Raw genomic sequence first — 25911 nt, 5'->3', positions numbered from 1 at the left:
CGTCGCAGTCGCAGACTTCTGTGCCAACCAGAAAATGAAGCTCACCTATGGAAGAAAGGTAGACTAATCTTTCCTAAACTTTTAGTTTTTTTTTCTTGCAAGTTAGATTAAATGTTCTCAATGTTACTTTATCAGGTTATGGAGAATCAGTCGAGTATTAAGTGGGACAATGGAAAGACTCTCGAGTTCTAGTATCTTGGACTCTTGGTAAACTCTAACAATATCATTTCAATCACATATTATAAGTATTAGTATTGCAGCCTGTTATATGGTTTAAATGAGAATCTTAAGTGTTCAATAAGATCAATTGGTTGTGGTTAACTTAATAGGCTAAATGGCTAATAGCTTTTGCATGGAGAGTGTTTTATGTTGTTAGTCATCAAGTGGGTTGCAAAATGAGATGTAGACCTATTTCTTATTGCTTCTATATTGACAGAAACATTTGCTATTAAACTGTTCTTTGTTCATCGTTGATTCCTCAAAATTCTGAACCTCTTTTTTTTGCTCTGTTCTACGCTCTCTCTCATAAAAATTCTGTGCATATTACAATTTATGTGAGTGACGTTCATGTTTATTTGGCTGCAGTTTCTGCAGTAACGTATATTATGCAAGAGTTGGAGCCTTGGAGGGATCAGCACAGTGGAAATGAATAGACGAGTCTAGAGCTTAACTCCTTTGTCCGTTAGATTTCAGATTTCATATGTATAGTTTCTGCAGTATCGTATATTATGTAAGAGACTAAGAGTTGATGTAAACTTTAATTATTAAATATTTTTATTTAGTCGTAAAAAAAATATCTATATAATTCAGCCCCCCTGAAATTTTTTTTCTGGTTCCGCCCCTGCACCCCACTATCCCTCGCAGAAGTCGTTTCATTTCGCAATGAAATATCTGATCCTATAAAGATGGCAGAGTTGAGCGTAGTTGCAAGAGGAGGTGACTCTGGTTGGTTCGCATTTGATTTGTGCTGGTGCAAATACTTCAAATTAAAAGTACGAGACTTCATGCTGCGTTTGTTGCTCTTGTTTCAGGTTCTTGATTTTCTATTGGCTCTTTCAATTATCTGTGCTATCTAAATTCATCCAGAGCACGCGTAGCAACTATTGACTCTTCGAATTCTGTAGGCTAGGTAATTGCAATCAGACCACGCACGGCGGCTCCAAATATTTTGTAAAGTCCCCAAAAATTCTTCAGTTGGACTTATGTTAATAATATTTTTGATACATAATCTTAAACAACCTCAGTTTTAAAAACAAAAGAGAATAAACTTGAATAAAATAAAGTTCGATTAGACCTAGTTTACACGCCTATGAAGAATGATGAGTAAATCTTGTTGACATATCAGTTAGAAATGAATTATAATATATGTATATAATTAATATATAAATATGATATTATTAAAAAAATTTATGATAATTTATGAAATCAAATTCTAATCATTTAACACTTCAAACCTCTTTAAATATTTATAATACCCATCATACTCTAGAATTTATCAAACAATACACAATTATTTTTTCGCCGAAAAGTATTTGACGGTTCTATTTGTCTCAAATTCATGTCAAATTAATATAATTATATTCCAACATTATTTTAAATGAGCAAAACCGGTTATATTCCACGTGAGCAGCAGCCCACTGCCATAATGCACACCTCATTTTTCTCTCCTCTTTATATTTCTCACCTTCTTTTCCTAACCGCAGCCTGCTACTTTCTTCTCCTTCTTCTCCAACAGCAGTAACCTTGCTGTTGTTTTTTCTTCGTGTTCCAGCCTACCAACAGCCAGTTGCTGTCCTTCCTCTCCAACAAGAACAACCCTTATTTTTCCCTTTTCTTGTAGCCGGAGTTAACTGAGACGGCCGGAAAAGAGGGTAAAACTTTCTTTCTCTTTTCCTTTTCTCTTTGCTTTGTTTTATTATTTATTTTTCTTTTCTCCTGACCGGTTCAAGCAAATCAATAGTATTTTTTGCTTTTTTTATTTTTAATGATCTTTTGATTTACTTTGTATCTCTTCTTCGGCCAATAGTGAAAAGAACAAGTCACCCTAAATTTGAGGACTTTCTAGATTATCCTGTTTTTATGGTTCTTAGGTTTGACATGGCCACTGATGAGCAGCAAATCACCCTCACAGTCTTTGTGAACAAGACCAAGAACTGCGTAGCTTTTGTCGAATCGGACTTGGATTTCGTAGATGCTCTCCTCAGCTTCCTCACGCTGCCTGTTGGCACCGTCGTCCATCTTCTCAACAAGCAGTCGTCGTTGGGTTGCTTCGATAAGCTTTATCAAGGCGTCGACCAGCTTGATATGAAATACCTGGTGACGGCAACCTGTAAATCGATGCTGACGAATCCAGTGAATTCATCTGGACTGAAGTGCCAGAAACTTAGGATTAACATCGATGAAATGGGAGAGTTATATGCTTGCATATACGAGTCCTGCGCTAATCGTAAGTTCAGCTATTATTCAAGTGCCAAATGCGTGTGTGGCGGCGGAATGCACAAGGCAATTAGTCATGATCTGAAACAATATTATGTTAATTATGAAGAACTTCAGGGGGTATTCGTCAAGGGGGATAAATTTGCTGTTACAGATGCTCTTTCCATAGCTTCGATTGAGGACGCCATGTCTTCCGACGACTGGGGCTACGGAGACTGGAGTAACATGGAGGAGAGATTAGTGAAGATTGATCGTGCGCAGGTAAGTTTTCATTTTATATATATCGGTTCCTTCAAGTATCGTTGTGGTGATAATTAAGGCGTAATTACTATTCTGATAAATTCAATGCTTATAGGTTTTGGATATTCTTAAACGATCCCTTATTTCCGACACTCCGCTAACTGATGTTTTGTTGCAAAATGGAGAAGACACCGCGCCCAAGCTTTCAGTTCCTCCAATAGGAAAAACAGGTGCAATTAAGGTGTTTGATAAGGAGAAAAAGATTTACAGAATCAAGCTGGCTCTCACGCGGAACAAAGTGTTGTATGCTGTATCGAGCCAAGACCTTGTTGATGTAATTTTCAGTTTCCTCACATTCCCGTTGGGTACTTTGAAGAAGCACTTGGGCAGTCGATTTCCGATTGGATGTCTGAATAACTTGTATGGTAGTGCTGAGCGTTTGGCTTCCTCAGGCTACGTGGTTGCAGGCTGTGAAGAGAGACTGCTTAATCCCAAGCTCGCACCGTATTTCAACTGCAAGGATCAAGTCATTGGAGTGGAGGAGGAGCAGCAAGATGTCTACTATGCGTGTTCCTCCTGCTGCAAACTAAGCGCAACGAGCTATGTCTGCATTGAACATTTAAAGGGAGGTGAAGCACAACAGCAAGAGCTTATAGATTGTAAAGGGCATCCCGGACAGTCAGAGTCTTCGTATGGAAGCTATTGCAAGGAATTGATGTACATGATCAGCGACGAACTTGTCGTCACTCCACTATCCTTAACAGGGGCCGTTTTGCTTCGCAAGGAATTCTGTGAACCGGTCAAGATGGCAGAGTTGGGCATTGGTGAAGCAGAGGTCAGTCTTGTTGCCCCAATTACTTGTTAATTTTGACACTGATGCTGCTTTCGTTGTTCATGTTTCAGGCTCTTGATTTGCTTAGCGTTGCTTTGTCGTCCAAGACAGCACTAACGGATGCCTTTTTCGCAAGAGCTAACTTCGGTGGATGAGGAGGGTGAATGAATCCATCAGGAGGAGAAAGAGAGGGCAGCGAAGAAAGAAGATAAAAGAAACCGATAACTTATGTTTTTTTGTTGTGGAACAGCGTTACTATCATTTAGTAGCATGTCAAATGTTCGCATCTATCAGTGAGGTGAACTGTTCTTAATTTAACTTATGCTATTTGGTTTAATCGTACCAGTTCAGATAATAGCTGCTTTTAATTTCTTTTGAAGGAAACTTACATTCCACTTATGCCTTATTTACTTCGGATCGCGGATCATATAGTGGACGGATTACATGTGAATCAATGCACTTTCTTTTGTTAACTATTGGAAAAAGTACGGGTAGAAGCATTTTAAATTCATCATTAAATTCAACTTCTTTTCTTATCCGCCAAAATTGGATGGAACCAACTTTCCATCTGTTGTCACGTCTTCACTTGACTTCGCCACTGCAAAATCTCGACGACGGGATTACAAACCGACTGTGGTCTCATCCATGGTGAGTTCACCGGCTGTGTACGACCTCACCGGCTGTGCACGACCGCGTCGGCTATGCGTGATCTCGCCTTCTATGTGCAACCTCGTCAGCTGTGCATGACCTCACTGGCTACGCGCACGCGATGAGGTGGCCTGACTGCGAGTTCGCTGGTTGTGCACGGTGAGGCAGCCTGACCGCGAGGTCTGGGGTTGTGCGCGGCAAGGCAGCTTGGCCGCAAGGTCACGGGCATCGTCGTTGCAAGGTGGCAAGTGACGTTGCCCAGAGGTGGTAGGCAATGTCACCGCACGGCTAGGACTGTAAATGAATCAAGCGTTCTTGAACAAGTTTAATGTTTGATTTGTTAAAAGTTTATTTATGTTTATTCAATATATATAAAATTAATTAAACAAATAAATTTGAACAAGCTAAATAAATAAGCTTAAAGACATATGTGTGTTAATATTCGTGAACAACATTAATAACGTTTATGAATAATATTTATGAATAACATTCATAGATAATGTTCGTGAACAACATTCATGAATAATACCCACTAACTATATTCATTAATAAAACCTTTTTCAATATGTTAAAAAAGTAATAAAATAAAATAAAATGATAAAATAAAATTATCAAGTTCAATAACCAATCAAATAAGTTTGAATTGAGAGCTCGATAATATTTACACGAACCAAATTTAAGTCAAATTTAAGCTAAATTTAAATTGAGAGCTCGATTACATCTAAACAAGCCAAATTTCAAATATACTCAAGTTCATAAAAAAATAAATCAAACTAAATTTAAATAATCATTCAAAAAATTGCTCGATTCGACTCACCGTATTTATAACCTTACCCATGGCAACCTCATCTTAGTGGCCCGCGACGTCACCGAGAGATAGCAAGTGACGCGCTACGTCGCCGAGAGGTCACGACCTCACCACGAATTTGATTACGAGATTGCGATGTCACTCCTTTCCTTTCTCTGCCTCCGTTTACTTTATTTGCTTCGTATTTCCATTCCCTTTCCGTAGGCAAAAATTTCTACCGCAGATTTCTATCTCTTATGATTCACGTCTCTCAGTAAACAGAGCATTAGTCTAGTTTTCTTTTGGTAACATTCACTTAATCTGATATTATATACAAAACTATTCGGTTGGGTTGCATGTCGAATAAATTAATTGTTGAGCTTGGCCTGCCTTGGATTGGCTAATGTGTTTAATGGCTATGTAGTTTAGTTAGAGTAAGGTTGAATGAGTTTGTTATCTTAATTTGGATAACTAGATAGGTATACGAGTCACTTGATCTTAGTGGTTTGTTTAGTCTAGATGATGCTGTTAGACCCTACAAGCCTATTGAATTTGCTGACGCATGCTAGGTAGGTTGGAATAGGAATAGGTATGTTTAATAAGAATGACAATGCACTACAAAAAAATACAACTTTGGGGACAAAAGTTTGGAACGAAAAAATTTTGTCCCAAAATTGGGAAAAATTTAGGGTCGAAAATAAATTTCGACCCAAATAACCAACAAATCTTGCAACAAAAAAATTTCGTTTCAAGTTTGCAACATAAAAAAAATTCGTTGCTAAATTCGTCCCCAAATCTGGAACGAAATAAGAATAGGTCCCAAATTTAGTGACAAATACAGGATTCGTCCCAAATTTGGGAACGAATCGAAGATTCGTCCCAAATTCTGGGACGAATCTAGGATTCGTCCCAAACTTTGGAACGAATCCAGGATTCGTCCCAAAAATAAAAATATTTTTAAATAAATAAAATGAAACACGTAAGGCTTAAATATGGACCTAGAGACCTCGGAATTTGATGAAATAAGTTTCTATGCATTCGTATCGTTGAGCTGATCGTAAATACGTTATCATCCATAATTTTTAATTATTATTTTCAGTGATTTGAATTTTTAACACCAAATTAGGTCAAATTGGGATTAAAAAATTCCAAATATATATATATTTGGTAAAAAATATTTTTATTGATAGATTTATGATCAGGACAATGAGACGAGCACATAGAAACTTGTTTCATCAAATTCTGATGTCTCTAGGTCCGTATTTAAGCCGTCCAAGTTAGTTTTTTTTTTTTTAAATAATTAAATTTTTGGGACGAATCTCTGTATTCGTCCCAAAATTTGGGACGAATCCAGAGATTCGTCCCAAACTTTGGGACGAATTCCAGGATTCGTCCCAAAATTTGGGACGAATCCAGAATTAGTCCCAAACCTATAAATATTTTAAAATAAATAAAATGAAACACGTAAGGCTTAAATATGGACCTAGAGACCTCGGAATATGATGAAACAAGTTTCTATGCATTCGTATCATTGAGCTGATCATAAATACGTCATCATCCATAATTTTTAATTATTATTTTCAGTGATTTGAATTTTTAACACCAAATTAGGTCAAATTGGGATTAAAAAATTCCAAATATATATATATTTGGTAAAAAATATTTTTATTGATAGATTTACGATCAGGACAATGAGACGAGCACATAGAAACTTGTTTAATCAAATTTCGATGTCTATAGGTCCGTATTTAGGCCATCCAAGTTTGTTTTTTTTTTTAAAATTAATTAAATTTTTGGGACGAATCTTTGGATTCGTCCCAAATTTTGGGACGAATCCAGAATTCGTCCCAAACCTATAAATATTTTTAAATAAATAAAATGAAACACGTAAGGCTTAAATATGGACCTAGAGACCTCGGAATATGATGAAACAAGTTTCTATGCATTCGTATCATTGAGCTGATCATAAATACGTCATCATCCATAATTTTTAATTATTATTTTCAGTGATTTGAATTTTTAACACCAAATTAGGTCAAATTGGGATTAAAAAATTCCAAATATATATATATTTGGTAAAAAATATTTTAATTGATAGATTTACGATCAGGACAATGAGACGAGCACATAGAAACTTGTTTCATCAAATTTCGAGGTCTATAGATCCGTATTTAGGCCATCCAAGTTTGTTTTTTTTTAAAAGTTAATTAAATTTTTGGGACGAATCTTTGGATTCGTCCCAAATTTTGGGACGAATCCAGAATTCGTCCCAAACCTATAAATATTTTTAAATAAATAAAATGAAACACGTAAGGCTTAAATATGGAACTAGAGACCTCGGAATTTGATGAAACAAGTTTCTATGCATCCGTATCATTGAGCTGATCGTAAATTCGTCATCATCCATAATTTTTAATTAATATTTTCAGTGATTTAAAATTTTAACACCAAATTAGGTCAAATTGGGATTAAAATATTCCAAAAATATATATATTTGGTAAAAAATATTTATATTGATAAATTTATGATCAAGACAACGATACGAGCGCATAGAAACTTGTTTCATCAAATTATGATATTTCTATGTAGATATTTTTTAAAACATCTATAGATTGATTCTAACTAAAAATGTGTTGTGTACTAAACAGTTGTAAAATAGTGTCCGAAAGCTGAAATATGGACCTAGAGACCTCGGAATTTGATGAAACAAGTTTCTATGCATTCGTATCGTTGAGCTGATCGTAAATACATCCTCATCCATAATTTTTAATTATTATTTTCAGTGATTTGAATTTTTAACACCAAATTAGGTTAAATTGGGATTAAAAATTCCAAATATATATATATTTGGTAAAAAATATTTTTATTGATAGATTTACGATCAGGACAATGAGACGATCACATAGAAACTTGTTTCATCAAATTCCGATGTCTCTAGGTCCGTATTTAAGCCGTCCAAGTTTGTTTTTTTTTTTAAAATAATTAAATTTTTGGGACGAATCTCTGGATTCATCACAAAATTTGGGATGAATCCAGAGATTTGTCCCAAACTTTGGGACGAATTCCAAGATTCGTCCCAAAATTTGGGACGAATCCATAATACGTCCCAAACCTATAAATATTTTTAAATAAATAAAATGAAACACGTAAGGCTTAAATATGGACCTAGAGACCTCGGAATATGATGAAACAAGCTTCTATGCATTCGTATCATTGAGCTGATCATAAATACGTCATCATCCATAATTTTTAATTATTATTTTCAGTGATTTGAATTTTTAACACCAAATTAGGTCAAATTGGGATTAAAAAATTCCAAATATATATATATTTGGTAAAAAATATTTTTATTGATAGATTTACGATCAGGACAATGAGACGAGTACATAGAAACTTGTTTCATCAAATTTTGATGTCTATAGATCCGTATTTAGGCCATCCAAGTTTGTTTTTTTTTTTAAATTTATTAAATTTTTGGGACGAATCTTTGGATTCGTCCCAAATTTTGGGACGAATCCAGAATTCGTCCCAAACCTATAAATATTTTTAAATAAATAAAATGAAACACGTAAGGCTTAAATATGGAACTAGAGACCTCGGAATTTGATGAAACAAGTTTCTATGCATCCGTATCATTGAGCTGATCGTAAATACGTCATCATCCATAATTTTTAATTAATATTTTCAGTGATTTAAATTTTTAACACCAAATTAGGTCAAATTGGGAGTAAAATATTCCAAAAATATATATATATATTTGGTAAAAAATATTTATATTGATAGATTTATGATCAGGACAACGATACGAGCGCATAGAAACTTGTTTCATCAAATTATGATATTTCTATGTAGATATTTTTTAAAACATCTATAGATTGATTCTAACTAAAAATGTGTTGTGTACTGAACAGTTGTAAACTAGTGTCCAAAAGCTTAAATATGGACCTAGAGACCTCGGAATTTGATGAAACAAGTTTCTATGCATCCGTATCGTTGAGCTGATCGTAAATACGTCATCATCCATAATTTTTAATTATTATTTTCAGTGATTTGAATTTTTAACACCAAATTAGGTCAAATTAGGATTAAAAAATTCCAAATATATATATATTTGGTAAAAAAATTTTTATTGATAGATTTACGATCAAGACAATGAGACGAGCACATAGAAACTTGTTTCATCAAATTCCGATGTCTCTAGGTCCGTATTTAAGCCGTCCAAGTTTGTTTTTTTTTAAAAAATAATTAAAATTTTGGGACGAATCTCTGGATTCATCACAAAATTTGGGATGAATCCAGAGATTTGTCCCAAACTTTGGGACGAATTCCAGGATTCGTCCCAAAATTTGGGACGAATCTAGAATACGTCCCAAACCTATAAATATTTTTAAATAAATAAAATGAAACATATAAGGCTTAAATATGGACCTAGAGACCTCGAAATTTGATGAAACAAGTTTCTATGCATTCGTATCATAGAGCTGATCATAAATACATCATCATCCATAATTTTTAATTATTATTTTCAGTGATTTGAATTTTTAACACCAAATTAGGTCAAATTGGGATTAAAAAATTCCATATATATATATATTTGGTAAAAAATATTTTTATTGATAGATTTAAGATCAGGACAATGAGACGAGCACATAGAAACTTATTTCATCAAATTCCGATGTCTCTAGGTCCGTATTTAAGCCGTCCAAGTTTGTTTTTTTTTTTAAATTAATTAAATTTTTGGGACGAATCCAGAGATTCGTCCCAAACTTTGGGACGAATTCCAGGATTCATCCCAAAATTTGGGACGAATCCAGAATTCGTCCCAAACCTATAAATATTTTTAAATAAATAAAATGAAACACGTAAGGCTTAAATATGGACCTAGAGACTTCAGAATTTGATGAAACAAGTTTCTATGCATCCGTATCGTTGAGCTGATCGTAAATACGTCATCATCCATAATTTTTAAAAAATATTTTCAGTGATTTAAATTTTTAACACCAAATTAGGTCAAATTGGGATTAAAATATTCCAAAAATATATATATTTGGTAAAAAAATATTTATATTGATAGATTTATGATCAGGACAACGATACGAGCGCATAGAAACTTGTTTCATCAAATTATGATATCTCTATGTAGATATTTTTTAAAACATCTATAGATTGATTCTAACTAAAAATGTGTTGTGTACTGAACAGTTGTAAATTAGTGTCCGAAAGCTTAAATATGGACCTAGAGACCTCGGAATTTGATGAAACATGTTTCTATGCATTCGTATCGTTGAGCTGATCGTAAATACGTCCTCATCCATAATTTTTAATTATTATTTTCAGTGATTTGAATTTTAAACACCAAATTAGGTCAAATTGGGATTAAAAAATTCCAAATATATATATATTTGGTAAAAAATATTTTTATTGATAGATTTACGATCAAGACAATGAGACGAGCACATAGAAACTTGTTTCATCAAATTCCGATGTCTCTAGGTCCATATTTAAGCCGTCCTAGTTTGTTTTTTTTAAAAAAATAATTAAATTTTTGGGACAAATCTCTGGATTCGTCCCAAATTTTGGGACGAATCCAGAATTCGTCCCAAACCTATAAATATTTTTAAATAAATAAAATGAAACACGTAAGGCTTAAATATGGACCTAGAGACCTCGGAATTTGATAAAACAAGTTTCTATACATTCGTATCATTGAGCTGATCATAAATACATCATCATCCATAATTTTTAATTATTATTTTCAGTGATTTTAATTTTTAACACCAAATTAGGTCAAATTGGGATTAAAAAATTCCAAATATATATATATTTGGTAAAAAATATTTTTATTGATAGATTTACGATTAGGACAATGAGACGAGCACATAGAAACTTGTTTCATCAAATTCCGATGTCTCTAGGTCCGTATTTAAGCCGTCCAAGTTTGTTTTTTTTTTTAAATTAATTAAATTTTTGGGACGAATCTCTGGATTCATCCCAAATTTTGGGACGAATCCAGAGATTCGTCCCAAACTTTGGGACGAATTCCAGGATTCGTCCCAAAATTTGGGACGAATCCAGAATTCATCCCAAACCAATAAATATTTTTAAATAAATAAAATGAAACACGTAAGGCTTAAATATGGACCTAGAGACCTCGGAATTTGATGAAACAAGTTTCTATGCATCCGTATCATTGAGATGATCGTAAATACATCATCATCCATAATTTTTAATTAATATTTTTAGTGATTTAAATTTTTAACACCAAATTAGGTCAAATTGGGATTAAAATATTCCAAATATATATATATTTGGTAAAAAATATTTATATTGATAGATTTATGATCAGGACAACGATACGAGCGCATAGAAACTTGTTTCATCAAATTATAATATCTCTATGTAGATATTTTTTAAACCATCTATAGATTGATACTAACTAAAAATGTGTTGTGTACTGAACAGTTGTAAATTAGTGTCCGAAAGCTTAAATATGGACCTAGAGACCTCGGAATTTGATGAAACAAGTTTCTATGCATCCGTATCGTTGAGTTGATTGTAAATACGTCATCATCCTTAATTTTTAATTATTATTTTCAGTGATTTGAATTTTTAACACCAAATTAGGACAAATTGGGATTAAAAAATTCCAAATATATATATATTTGGTAAAAAATATTTTTATTGATAGATTTACGATTAGGACAATGAGACGAGCACATAGAAACTTGTTTCATCAAATTCCGATGTCTCTAGGTCCGTATTTAAGCCGTCCAAGTTTGTTTTTTTTTTTAAATAATTAAATTTTTGGGACGAATCTCTGGATTCGTCCCAAATTTTGGGACGAATCCAAAGATTCGTCCCAAACTTTGGGACGAATTCCAGGATTCGTCCCAAAATTTTGGACGAATCCAAAATTCGTGCCAAACCTATAAATATTTTTAAATAAATAAAATGAAACACGTAAGGCTTAAATATGGACCTAGAGACCTCGGAATTTGATGAAACAAGTTTCTATGCATTCGTATCATTGAGCTGATCATAAATACATCATCATCCATAATTTTTAATTATTATTTTCAGTGATTTGAATTTTTAACACCAAATTAGGTCAAATTGGGATTAAAAAATTCCAAATATATATATATTTGGTAAAAAATATTTTTATTGAGAGATTTATGATCAGGACAATGAGACGAGCACATAGAAACTTGTTTCATCAAATTCTGATGTCTCTAGGTCCGTATTTAAGCCGTCCAAATTTGTTTTTTTTTTTAAATTAATTAAATTTTTGGGATGAATTCCAGGATTCGTCCCAAAATTTGGGACGAATCCAGAATCCGTCCCAAACCTATAAATATTTTTAAATAAATAAAATGAAACACGTAAGGCTTAAATATGGACCTAGAGACCTCGGAATTTGATGAAACAAGTTTCTATGCATCCGTATCATTGAGCTGATCATAAATACGTCATCATCCATAATTTTTAATTAATATTTTCAGTGATTTAAATTTTTAACACTAAATTAGGTCAAATTGGGATTAAAATATTCCAAAAATATATATATTTGGTAAAAAATATTTATGTTGATAGATTTATGATCAGGACAACGATACGAGCGCATAGAAACTTGTTTCATCAAATTATGATATCTCTATGTAGATATTTTTTAAAACATCTATAGATTGATACTAACTAAAAATGTGTTGTATACTGAACAGTTGTAAATTAGTGTCCGAAAGCTTAAATATGGACCTAGATGTTGATACAGTCTGACCTGGATGTTGTTTTGCTGTTAACACTGATTTAAGTTTGTATCAGATATTTAACTCGGATTGATTACTAATCTAGGTTGACTTGGTTGACCTGATTAAAAAAGTCCTAACTGGGATGTTAGGCAGTTGGAAAGTCTTGGTGAGTGAAGCCAGGCAGATTGGAAATCCTGGTGAGTGAAGCCAGGTGAAAATCCTAGTGAGTGAAGCTAGGTGCAAGTCCTGGTGAGTGAAGCCAGGCAAGGGAAAATCCAGATGGATCAAGGGTGATCGGACATCTGGTGTTGAAAAGTCCAAGAAGGAAACTTGGCATGCGAAGTCAGAGAGGGCTCGGTAGCTCGTTCTCTGGACCTGATGGAGTCGGAGAGGGCACGGTAGCTCGTTCTCTGGATTAGGTCAGAGAGGGACCTAAGTGGACATTCCATGGCACATTGGATCGGTCGGTAGACCGATCCGATGTTTATGAATCGATGGATCGGTCGGCGACCGATCCAAAGAAACGAGTTCCATGGATTGGTCGATGACCGACGGATGACACTCGAGCACATCGAGTGAATCGATGGCGCATCGATCGAAAACACTCGAGCACATCGAGGTAACTGATCGGTGAGACCGATCGGAGAAGAGCTGCGAGAAGAAAGGGGTGGATCGGTCTGTGGACCGATCCACACTCAATCTGATCGGTCCCTGACCGATCGAATGATCTCGATCAGTTGCCGATCGGTCAGCAGATCGAGATGTGACCGATCCACACACTCTGATTTGTTCGCTGTATCAGCGATTCCTTCACTGCTTTTGATATACCTCATTCATTTATGTGATATAATCCTCTGTGCTGTTAGCTTTTGAGTTTGCAGGTTAACAGGTATCATTCCAAGCCTAATTTCAAATTAAGTTCATAAGAGGAATGCGACAAATGGTCTTTCTGCTGGTTTCAGCGGCGCATGGTGCATTTCAGGCATCAACGGATACTGCTGTGATCTGGCTGCGATCTGCTTGACTCCTGGGGATTGGTTCGAGCTCAGAAGACGCCAGTGATGACTGTGATATCATTGGTGTGAGTTCAGAGAACCAGGTAAGGAGGAAGAGGGATTGGCTGCAGCGCTGATTTGCGCAAGTTTTGACCAGATCGGTGACAGCAGAGATCAGGTTTGAGAAGCAGTAAAAACAGCGAGAGGAGAGAATAGAACAACAACAAGAAAGCTTGAAAGAAAAGTCTGTGCTGTTGTGCGAAGTTCTTGAGCTCTCGGGTGAACTGCGATCTCTGTTCTGCTACTGATCCTCGCGTGGTTGTAAGCATTTTTCATTCTCCTTTGCCACCGAGCTTCTGTAAGTCTTGTGCTTTAACTTAGATATTTCTTGAGACGTTGTGGGGAGGTTACTCCACCGAGAAGGAGGATTTGTAGCCGGAAATTATCCGGGGTGCGATCTACCGAAGATCAAGGAGTCGTCCACCTTACGGACACGCCGAGGAGTAGGGGCAAGTTATCCCCGAACCTCGTAAATCCTAGTGTTAGTGTGCTTGTGTTTTTCTTTCCTTTAGTTGTCTAATTCCGCTGTGCTAACAATTATCTGTGTAGAAGTTTTGTTTAAGTTTTTAAAGGGCTATTCACCCCCCTCTAGCCATCTAAGATCCCAACACTAGAGACCTCAGAATTTGATGAAACAAGTTTCTATGCATCCATATCGTTGAGCTGATCATAAATACGTCATCATCCATAATTTTTAATTATTATTTTCAGTGATTTGAATTTTTAACACCAAATTAGGTCAAATTGGGATTAAAAAATTCCAAATATATATATATATTTGGTAAAAAATATTTTTATTGATAGATTTACGATCAGGACAATGAGATGAGCACATAGAAACTTGTTTCATCAAATTCCGATGTCTCTAGGTCCGTATTTAAGCCGTCCAAGTTTGTTTTTTTTTAAAAAATAATTAAATTTTTGGGACGAATCTCTGGATTCGTCCCAAACCTATAAATATTTTTAAATAAATAAAATGAAACACGTAAGGCTTAAATATGGACCTAGAGATCTCGGAATTTGATGAAACAAGTTTCTATGCATTCGTATCATTGAGCTGATCATAAATACGTCATCATCCATAATTTTTAATTATTATTTTCAGTGATTTGAATTTTTAACACCAAATTAGGTCAAATTGGGATTAAAAAATTCCAAATATATATATATTTGGTAAAAAATATTTTTATTGATAGATTTATGATCAGGACAATGAGATGAGCACATAGAAACTTGTTTCATCAAATTTCGATGTCTCTAGGTCCGTATTTAAGCCGTCCAAGTTTGTTTTTTTTTTAAATTAATTAAATTTTTGGGACGAATTCCAGGTTTCGTCCCAAAATTTGGGACGAATCCAGAATTCGTCCCAAACCTATAAATATTTTTAAATAAATAAAATGAAACACTTAAGGCTTAAATATGGACCTAGAGACCTCGGAATTTGATGAAACAAGTTTCTATGCATCCGTATCGTTGAGCTGATCGTAAATACGTCATCATCCATAATTTTAATTAATATTTTCAGTGATTTAAATTTTTAACACCAAATTAGGTCAAATTGGGATTAAAATATTCCAAAAATATATACATTTGGTAAAAAATATTTATATTGATAGATTTATGATCAGGACAACGATACGAGCGCATAGAAACTTATTTCATCAAATTATGATATCTCTATGTAGATATTTTTTAAAACATCTATAGATTGATACTAACTAAAAATGTGTTGTGTACTGAACGGTTGTAAATTAGTGTCCGAAAGCTTAAATATGGACCTAGAGATCTCGGAATTTGATGAAACAAGTTTCTATACATCCGTATCGTTGAGCTGATCGTAAATACGTCATCATCCATAATTTTTAATTATTATTTTCAATGATTTGAATTTTTAACACCAAATTAGGTCAAATTGGGATTAAAAAATTCCAAATATATATATATTGTAGAAAAAATATTGATAGATTTAGGATCAACAGCTAGACGAGTTCTCTTGGTGTTCATCATTCCGATGACTCTAGGTCCGTATTTAACCCGTCCAAGTTTGTTTTTTTTAAAAAAAATAATTAAATTTTTGGGACGAATCCAGAGATTCGTCCCAAACTTTGGGACGAATTCCTAGATTCGTCCCAAAATTTGGGACGAATCCAGAATTCGTCCCAAACCTATAAATATTTTTAAATAAATAAAATGAAACACGTAAGGCTTAAATATGGACCTAGAGACCTCGGAATTTGATGAAACAAGTTTCTATGCATTCGTATCGTTGAGCTGATCGTAAATACGTCATCATCCATAGTTTTTAATTATTATTTTCAGTGATTTGAATTTTTAACACCAAATTAGGTCAAATTGGGATTAAAAAATTTCAAATATATATATATTTGGTAAAAAAATATTTTTATTGATAGATTTACGATCAAGATAATGAGACGAGCACATAGAAACTTGTTTCATCAAATTCCGATGTCTCTAGTTTCGTATTTAAGCCGTCCAAGTTTGTTATTTTTTAAAAAATTAATTAAATTTTTGGGTCGAATCTCTGGATTCGTCCCAAACTTTGGGATGAATTCCAGGATTCGTCCCAAAATTTGGGACGAATCCAGAATTCTTCCCAAAGTTTGGGACGAATCCAGAATTCGTCCCAAACCTATAAATATTTTTAAATAAATAAAATGAAACACGTAAGGCTTAAATATGGACCTAGAGACCTCTGAATTTGATGAAACAAGTTTCTATGCATCCGTATCGTTGAGCTGATCGTAAATACGTCATCATCCATAATTTTTAATTATTATTTTCAGTGATTTAAATTTTTAACACCAAATTAGGTCAAATTGGGATTAAAATATTCCAAAAATATATATATTTGGTAAAAAATATTTATATTGATAGATTTATGATTAGGACAACGATACGAGCGCATAGAAACTTGTTTCATCAAATTATGATATCTCTATGTAGATATTTTTTAAAACATCTATAGATTGATACTAACTAAAAATGTGTTGTGTACTGAACGGTTGTAAATTAGTGTCCGAAAGCTTAAATATGGACCTAGAGATCTCGAAACTTGATGAAATAAGTTTCTATACATCCGTATTATTGAGTTGATCGTAAATACATCATCATCCATAATTTTTAATTATTATTTTCAGTGATTTGAATTTTTTACACCAAATTAGGTCAAATTGGGATTAAAAAATTCCAATTATATATATATATATTTGGTAAAAAATATTTTTATTGATAGATTTAAGATCAGGACAACGAGACGAGCATATAGAAACTTATTTCATCAAATTCCGATGTCTCTAGATCCGTATTTAAGCCGTCCAAGTTTGTTTTTCTTTTTAAAAATAATTAAATTTTTGGGACGAATCTCTGGATTCGTCCCAAATTTTGGGACGAATCCAGAATTCGTCCCAAACCTATAAATATTTTTAAATAAATAAAATGAAACACGTAAGGCTTAAATATGGACCTAGAGACCTCGGAATTTGATGAAACAAGTTTCTATGCAAGCTGATCATTAATACGTCATCATCCATAATTTTTAATTATTATTTTCAATGAATTAAATTTTTAACACCAAATTAGGTCAAATTGGGAAAAAAAATCCAAATATATATATATTTGGTAAAAAATATTTTTATTGATAGATTTACGATCAGGACAATGAGTCGAGCACATAGAAACTTGTTTCATCAAATTCCGATGTCTCTAGGTCCATATTTAAGCCGTCCAAGTTTTTTTTTAAAAAAAATTAATTAAATTTTTGGGACGAATTCCAAGATTCGTCCCAAAATTTGGGACGAATCCTGAATTCGTCCCGAACCTATAAATATTTTTAAATAAATAAAATGAAACACGTAAGGCTTAAATATGGACCTAGAGACCTCAGAATTTGATGAAACAAGTTTCTATGCATTCGTATCATTGAGTTGATTGTAAATACGTCATCATCCATAATTTTTAATTATTATTTTCAGTGATTTAAATTTTTAACACCAAATTAGCTCAAATTGGGATTAAAAAATTCCAAATATATATATATTTGGTAAAAAATATTTTTATTGATAGATTTACGATCAGGACAACGAGACGAGCACATAGAAACTTGTTTCATCAAATTCCGATGTCTCTAGGTCCGTATTTATTCCTTTTGATTTTATTCCTTTTTTATTTAAAAAAATTTAAATTCTGGGACAAATTTCTGAATTCGTCCCAGATTTTGGGACGAATCCAGAATTTGTCCCAAAATTTGGGACGAATCCATGGATTCGTCCCAAACTTAGGGACGAAATTGGGAACAAAATATATTTGTTCCTAATAAACCCTAGATCTAGAACTCACCCGATACTTTTCCCTTCCCTCATTTCTTTCCCCTCTCTCTCCCCCGTTCACCCCTTCCCAAGCTGCGATTTCCAGGTTTCGGCCACATCTCCGACCGATGACGGCGTGATCTGCGACGATCGCTTGATCTCCGGGTAAGCACTCTGCCCTCGGATCTCTCCCTCTCGCCGGCGTCGGGAGCTACCTGGCCACCGCCGGGCGCTGCCTGGCCGCCGCGCGCCAGGCGCGTGCATGGCCGCCTGCGGCAGGCGCGTGCTAGGCGCCGCCGCCAGCCGCGTGCATGGCCGGCGGCGGCATCCACTGCCTGGCCGCCGGCGCCAGGCCCTGCATGGCCTCCGGCAGGCCCTGCCTGGACTACCGCCTCCGGCAGTCCCTGTCTTGTAACGACCCAATTTTCCTTATTTCAAGTTCTAAAAGTCCATAAAAATATTTGGAAATACTTTTAAAATATTCTAGAGATTTTTAGAGTATTTTTACGTAATTTTTGGAGGTCATTTAGTAGGGTTACAAAAAGAAAGAAGTTTAAAAAAAAAACGTTGAAGGTGAGATTCGAACCCACGACCTCGGGTCGGACTGACCCAAGCAAAACCGACCTAACCAGCTGAGCCAGCGAGTTTTTGTTAATTATATATGGAGCAATATGTATATAAGTAGTAGTTAGGAATAAGAATAAATAGGAAAGAAAATAGTGGCAGCCGAGACTCGAATCCGCGAGCCCTGACTTAGTCAAAGCGCAGCCAACCAACCGGTCTACGAAAGCTTTGTTAATTACATAGGAGGTGGAATATATTTAAGCTATAGTTAGAGCGTTTTGAATAAAAGGGGAATAAAAGTGCGCGGCTGGGATTCGAACCCATGAGCTGGGCTTTAAGCAAAACCAACCCAAACCAGCTGAGCTACAAGATTCTTAATAACTATATAAGGGAAGAATAGAGTTATAGCATAGTTTTGGATTTAACCCTAATATATTAAAGGGAATTAGGTTTTGATTTTTCCAAAACTAAACATTTTCTCCCCTTCTCCTCTCTCGCGACGGCGGCTTTTCTCGAGCGAAACCAGAGACGAGGCTAGGGCATCGTCTCCGGCGCCGGCCAAGGGGTGTTTCCACGTGATTTTCACACCGTCGAGATCCTCTCGTTGAGGAGAAGCCATAAGCACGAAGCAGAGGCCGAAAAGCTTGAGTTCTCCGAACCCTAGCAGCCATCTTCTTTGGTTGTAAGTCCAAGAACAGCGAGGTGAGTTGCTTCTCACCTGCAGTAGGAGTAGTTTCGCGAGTCTTGATTTGCGAATGAACTCTGATTTGGTATTTCTGTGCCTTCCTGTTGTTCGGCTGGTTTCCTTTTGGTTCTTGCGATTTTGGTGTTGCTGCTATGGGTTTCAAAGAAGGATCAAGAAATGGTTTAGTTTAATTGAGCATCTAGATTGAATTAAATAACAAGAAATAGTTACATATATATATGTAGTTATATATATAGTTCTGTATCTTATGGAAATGAATCTGCAAATGTTTAGATGCCATCTTGTAGCTTCATTCTCAGATTGAGATGCGGACACACTTCAAAATAGGTTGTGATTAACTTAAATGAATTTTAAGTTCATGTTTAACTTCGACTTGGGTTTTATAAGCCTATAGCAAGTTAGATCAGTTTTAGATCTTTTATTTATTTAGTAAGCAGTTTTAGATTAGTGCCAAATCCGGATCAGATTTAGATCAGCATTAATTCTGAGCATGAACAGCTTTAATTCAAGTTGCAGTCCAGATTTCTTTTGTATCTCCATAAGCAAGAACCGGCCACAAATTGTATACCAGTTTTAGATCTTTTGCAGATTTAATATGAGCAGCCCTTATATTTAGCATACCAGTTTAGATCTTTTTGTGCCATTTATGGGCACGAACAGCCCTATGTTTAGCATTTTCTGTTTAGACCTTTTTGTGCTATTTAGAGGGCACGAACAGCCTTTAGTCTAAGTACATAGTATTAGTTTTCTTTGTTATTTAACAAACATGATAAGCCCTGTTTATTAGCATTGCAGTTTTAGTTTCTTCGCTACTTTAACAAGCATGAACAGCTACCCTCTAAGTGCATGCAGTTTTCCTTTTAAAGAATGCAGATATTTCTTTCTTTGATTTATTTCTGCTGTAGCATGCCTAAAGATTTCAGATTTGTTAAGTATAGTATGCAGACTTTAATAAGCAGATTTTTATAAGTATAGTATGCAGATTTTCATAAGCATTGCTTGCAGATTTTGATAAGTATTGCATGCAGAACTTCAATGTTAGGACAGATTTTTATTAAGCTTAATATGCAGAATTTTATTAGCATAGTAGGCAGTTTTTGGTTTAAGCATTTCAAAGATAGAATTTGCTTAAACATTTCAGCTTCTCTTTAAAGAAGTATTCTGTTAGAAGTATATACAAGTATAAGAAAGATAAAGAAAAGAAAGAAAAAGGCCAAGGCCTTAAGTAGATCCCAAAGTCAAGATTTTAGGGATTTTTGGCACACAAGGTGTCTATTAAAATGCCAAGGCATTTAAAGAAGAAGTAATTAAGATAAAAAGTATTTTACTTTTAAAGGGCATGTACCGACCACAAGGTCCAAGGGATGGGCTCCAAATTGCCCCTAGGCACAAGGCCTAGAAGTATCTTAGTAGTTTCGGGATTAGCTACCTCGATTCTTATTAAGAATGCGCGCAAAGTGGTATAATGCCGGGCCCAAAAGAAGTTTATTATTATTTTGAAGTATTAAAGTATAAGTTTTGAAACAAATGAAACAAGCTTCAAATATATTTAGAATTAGAAAGTTTAGTTTCTTGTTATTTGGAGCATGCAGTAGTAGTTTTATTTGTTTCTTGCTATTAGATTATTCAGCATGTTTAGTTTTATTTGCTTTCAGCATGCTGTTATAGTTTTATTCTTATGAGCCTGTTTAGTTTTACATGTTTAGTAGCTTTACATGTTTAGTATGCTTCTTTTATTGGTTTATGAGCATGATGAGCTACACATGTTTAGTATTTCAGTTAGCATGATTCCTTTGCTATATATGAGCATGAGTAGTTTTATATGTTAGTATTCAGTTTTAGCATGTTTTTATTTATATACATGCATATCGAGTTTTTGTGAGTAGATAGCGCTCACTAAGCTTTATGCTTATAGACTGCATTTCCTCATACTGCAGATAAAGGAAAAAGCTAAGGTATGAAAGGAAGGCGACAAGGTGGTGGTGATGAAGGTGTGTGATGACTGGACTATGGAGAGATCAAGAGTTTGCTATGGAGTTGTTAAAACTTACCTGATTAGAGTTTCCTTTTCTTTTCTCCTTAATGCTATGATGAAGTTGAGATTGTAATTGAGTCTATTCCGCACTTTGTTATGTTTTATTGTTGGAGTGTTATCTGTTTACTATTGCTAGAGTAGTTTCATTCTTCTTATTGAGTTATTATACTGCGTGGTTGAGTGATTATATGTTCCAGCCGCCTGTGGCTGAGTATATTATGTTTGTATTATGGGAAATGGTCACCGGTACAGGGGAGACTCTGCCGAAATTCTTCGGTAGTAGTAAGAAGTGTGGTCTTTACATGTCTGGCCGCCGGCAGGCCGCTGCATGGCCGGCGTGTGGCTGGCCGCTGCCAGGCGATGGCTGGACGGCGTATGGCTGCCGCCATGGACCTTAATGATCTGAAATTTAAGTTAATATTCAAAAATTACTGTCTTAATTGATAATGTTGTTTGTGCAGGTCTCATTTTGGCGTGATCCCAGTGTAGTTGAAGACAGCTATATTTGTTGACCTCTTTTCGGTATTCTTAAGTTCATTATTATGCATTTACTAATTTGTATATAAAGTTAGCTTTAAATAATTATATTATAGTTAATTAATTGCGTTCCTTCTTTTTGATTAGTTGTTATTTTTGTTTTGTCTTCAATGATAAGATTTATCTATAGTAACTTTTAATAATGTTTAACATGAATAGTTGAATTCAGGTAAAATGCAGAATGAGCGAAGTTGGATGTATAAAAAAAATTTGCCTAATCGTCAAGGGTTAACTCCTGAGTTTATCACTGGATTGAGGCAATTTTTAAATTTTGCATCTAGTCAAGTTATGTATATGGATAGCAATAAGATAAGGTGCGCGTGTAGAAAATGTCACAATGGAAAATTTTTACCCACCGATAAAGTTGAAGAACATCTTTGTAGATTTGGTTTTACTCCAAATTATTATAATTGGACAAGTCATGGCGAACCATTCATATCTGATGAGGATTATGGACGGAATTTTTAAGCCTCTGCTAGTGGGGATCAGAGTTATTATGAACAATTCAATTCATATCAGAGGATGGTAATTGATGCAAGTTGTCAGAATTATATTCCCGAGACGCTTGGTGCAAGTTCTAGTTTTCCTCCAACAAGTGAACAAATGTTTGCCACTAATACATTGCCGTTGGAGGAGCCTGATGTACCAGGTTTGGATGAAATATATTACAAATTTCAACAAGTATTGAGTGCTACAAATGAACCATTATATTCCGGTTGTGACAGTCAGACTAAATTATCTCTCACATCCAGATTATTAAATATAAAGGCAGATCATAATATGTCGCAAGATTGTTTTAATGATATTGTTCAAGCGTTTGACGATACATTGCCACGTGATCACAATTTGCCTCTTGATTTTTACAGTATGAAAAAACTGGTGAAAGATTTAGGTCTTCCAGTTGAAAGAATTGATGTTTGCAGAGATGGTTGTATGTTATATTGGGGAGATGATGCAGATGTAGAGGTTTGTAAATTCTGTAATCAAGATAGGTATAAGACAACCAGAAGGAGTCAACAACGACGTAAAGCACACAGCCAGTTGTTTTATTTACCTTTAACTCCTAGGTTACAAAGATTGTATGCATCAAAGGCAACTGCGGAACACATGACTTGGCATGCAACTCATCAAACAGAAGAGGGTTTAATGTGTCATCCATCAGATGCAGATGCGTGGAAAAATTTTGATAGAACATATCCAGATTTTGCAAAGGAGACAAGAAATATTAGATTATGTCCTGTGCTGATGGATTTGACTCAAAGAAATTATTCTTGTTATCTTAACGCCGTATAATCTTCCACCTGGGATGTGCATGAAAACACCTTATATATTTTTAACATTGGTTGTACCAGGTCCGCAAAATCCAAAGAAGTTAATAGATATTTATATGCAACCTCTGATAGCAGAACTTAAACAACTATGGGATGAAGGTGTTCCTACATATGATGTTCATTCTAACCAGATGTTTATACTGAAGGCTGCTCTTCTTTGGACCATAAATGACTTTCCATCTTATGGTATGCTATCAGGTTGGAGTACTGCTGGGATCTTGGGATGCCCAATATGTATGGAGAGATCAAAGTCATTCAGATTGAAACACGGAAAGAAACCAAGTTATTTTGATTGTCATAGGCAATTCTTACCAACAAATCATAAGTTCAGAAAGAATAAAGATGAATTCACTAAAAATAGGATCGAAAGAACACTTCCCCCATTGAGATTGACAGGTCAAGATATTTGGTACAGAGTGCATCACTTTCCCTCTGTTATTGAACAACCATATGGTACAACATATGAATATGGGAGTACACATAAATGGACTAAACGAAGTATATTTTGGGATTTACCGTATTGGTTTAGTCATTTGATACATCATAATCTCGATGTAATGCATATTGAGAAGAATGTTTTTGATAATCTGATAAATACTGTGATGGATATCACCGGAAAAACAAAAGACAATCTCAATGCAAGAAAAGATATGCGACTCATATGTAAAAGACCCACTCTTGATGTCGATGAAAATAGTAGGGGACCAAAGCCAAAGGCAATTTATACATTAAATAAGGATCAAAGACGTGTCCTATGTGAATGGTTGAAATCTTTGAAATTTCCAGATGGGTATGTCTCTAATCTTGGAAGATGTGTCGATTTGAAAGAATGGAAGTTAATTGGTATGAAAAGTCATGATTGTCATATCATAATACAAAGACTGATTCCTATTACTTTTAAGGAACTCTTACCACAATTTGTATGGGGAGCGATTACGGAGTTAAGTATTTTCCTACATGATATTTGCTCAACAGTTTTGAGACGTTCACACATGGAGAAGTTAGAGAGAGATATTCCAATCATTTTGTGCAATTTGGAAAGGATATTTCCACCCTCTTTTTTTGACTCCATGGAGCATCTTTTGGTTCACTTGCCATATGAGGCCAAAGTTGGAGGACCCGTCCATTTTCGGTGGATGTATCCATTTGAAAGGTAGAGTGTCTTATTTGTATAATTTGACTGATTGAATGAAAAAAAAATACTTCTTATATATATTTAATATAATTTTATATATCTTCAACAGATTCTTATATCATTTGAAGAAAAAGGTGAAAAATAAAGCACGAGTTGAAGCCTCTATTGTTAATGCATACATTGTGGAGGAAGTCACCACTTTTGCATCATATTATTTTGAACCTCATGTTCAATGCAAAAGGCGAAGAGTAGGCAGAAATGATGAGGGTCCTATTGATCCAAATGTTATCTCATTTTCAATTTTTAACTACCTTGGTTGACCAAGTGGACCATGTAAACAAAGATACTTAACTGGTAAAGAATGGCGGGCAGCCCAAACATATATTTTACTAAATTGTCCATAAGTATCATCATATTACGAGTAACTATATATTTTTATTGTTATTTTTTTATTTTTTCAATTGTGTGTGTAACAATATATTTTTTTGAGTAGGATATTTACCAACTTATATTCTGAATTATCGACACAAGAGTTCGATCGATTTTGTGAAGAAGAATTTACTGCATGGTTCAAATCATATGTAAGTAAGAAATCTATAATTTGTTGATACATATGCATACTTTTAACAATTTGTGTTTTGACCTTAGGTTCAAGCTAATCAAGCTCACCTTGAGCAAGAATGGCTAATCCATCTGTCATGGGGTCCAAATTCATGCGTACGCACTTGGCCAGCATATTTCATAAATGGATATAATTTTCATACTCAAGACTATGGAATGTGTAAGAATACCATGAATAGTGGGGTGTGCGTATCGTCATCCAATGAAGGAGGTGCAAACAATGATTTTTATGGTTTGTTGGATGAAATTATAGAAGTAGAATATCCGGGACCACAAATGAAAGTTATATTATTTATGTGTCGCTGGTTTGACCCTGTTAGAGGGATGAAAGTGCATCCACATTATAATTTAGTTGAAATAAATCATAAGAGATTTTATAAGAGATATAAACCATTTGTGTTGGCACAACAAGCAATTCAAGTATTCTATTCTTCATATCCGAGTTTGAAACGCGATAAGATTGATTGGTGGGCTGTTTGTAAAACTAAAGCACGAAAAAAAATTGAGGCACGTTGGGAAAACATTGCATATCAACAAGAGGAAGTTTCAAACACCTTTCAGACTGAGGAATATATTATTCCAACTTTACGAGATTCCAACGGTGTAGTAATCAACGTGGATAGAAGTGAAATTGATGATGAGGAGGAGGAGGAGGAGGAGGAAGGAGAGGAGGAGGAAGAGGAGGAGGAGGAGGAAGAGGAAGAGGAGGAGGAGGATGATAATGACAATGATGACTTTGATTTATGATGATGGGTAAGTTTTGTTAGCTTATTTAAAGAAATTTTCCATATTTTATTGTATATATTGTCTTTTTTATAATTTGATTTACTTTATCTGTTAACACATTGTATTTGTTCCTACAGGTAATCAGAGGTCACATTTCATAAATTTCCCCTCCACCCTTTTCCATA

At 34.6% G+C, this 25911-nt stretch overlaps 1 protein-coding gene across 1 annotated transcript; it reads left to right on the top strand.

Annotated features, from left to right (window-relative positions):
- The first annotated feature begins 1689 nt into the window (after positions 1 to 1689).
- Positions 1690 to 3863, top strand: LOC122012495. The gene is made up of 4 exons (XM_042569065.1): positions 1690 to 1871; positions 2091 to 2697; positions 2792 to 3511; positions 3580 to 3863. Exons 2-4 carry the CDS (start codon positions 2098 to 2100, stop codon positions 3661 to 3663), a joined length of 1404 nt encoding a protein of 467 aa, XP_042424999.1. The 5' UTR covers positions 1690 to 1871; positions 2091 to 2097; the 3' UTR covers positions 3664 to 3863.
- The last annotated feature ends 22048 nt before the right edge of the window (positions 3864 to 25911 follow it).

The sequence above is a fragment of the Zingiber officinale genome, chromosome 8A (assembly GCF_018446385.1).
Source record: "Zingiber officinale cultivar Zhangliang chromosome 8A, Zo_v1.1, whole genome shotgun sequence".
Lineage (NCBI taxonomy): Eukaryota > Viridiplantae > Streptophyta > Magnoliopsida > Zingiberales > Zingiberaceae > Zingiber > Zingiber officinale.
Note: the sequence above shows the minus strand (reverse complement) of the source record. Positions and strands in the feature narration are given on the sequence as shown.

Excerpts from the sequence above, each read along its gene's own strand:
- LOC122012495 (XM_042569065.1), top strand. The coding sequence starts at position 2,098 with ATGGCCACTGATGAGCAGCAAATCACCCTCACAGTCTTTGTGAACAAG. Across the intron at positions 2,698-2,791 it reads TGAAGATTGATCGTGCGCAG|GTTTTGGATATTCTTAAACG; the intron begins GTAAGTTTTCAT and ends CAATGCTTATAG. Across the intron at positions 3,512-3,579 it reads TGGGCATTGGTGAAGCAGAG|GCTCTTGATTTGCTTAGCGT; the intron begins GTCAGTCTTGTT and ends TTCATGTTTCAG.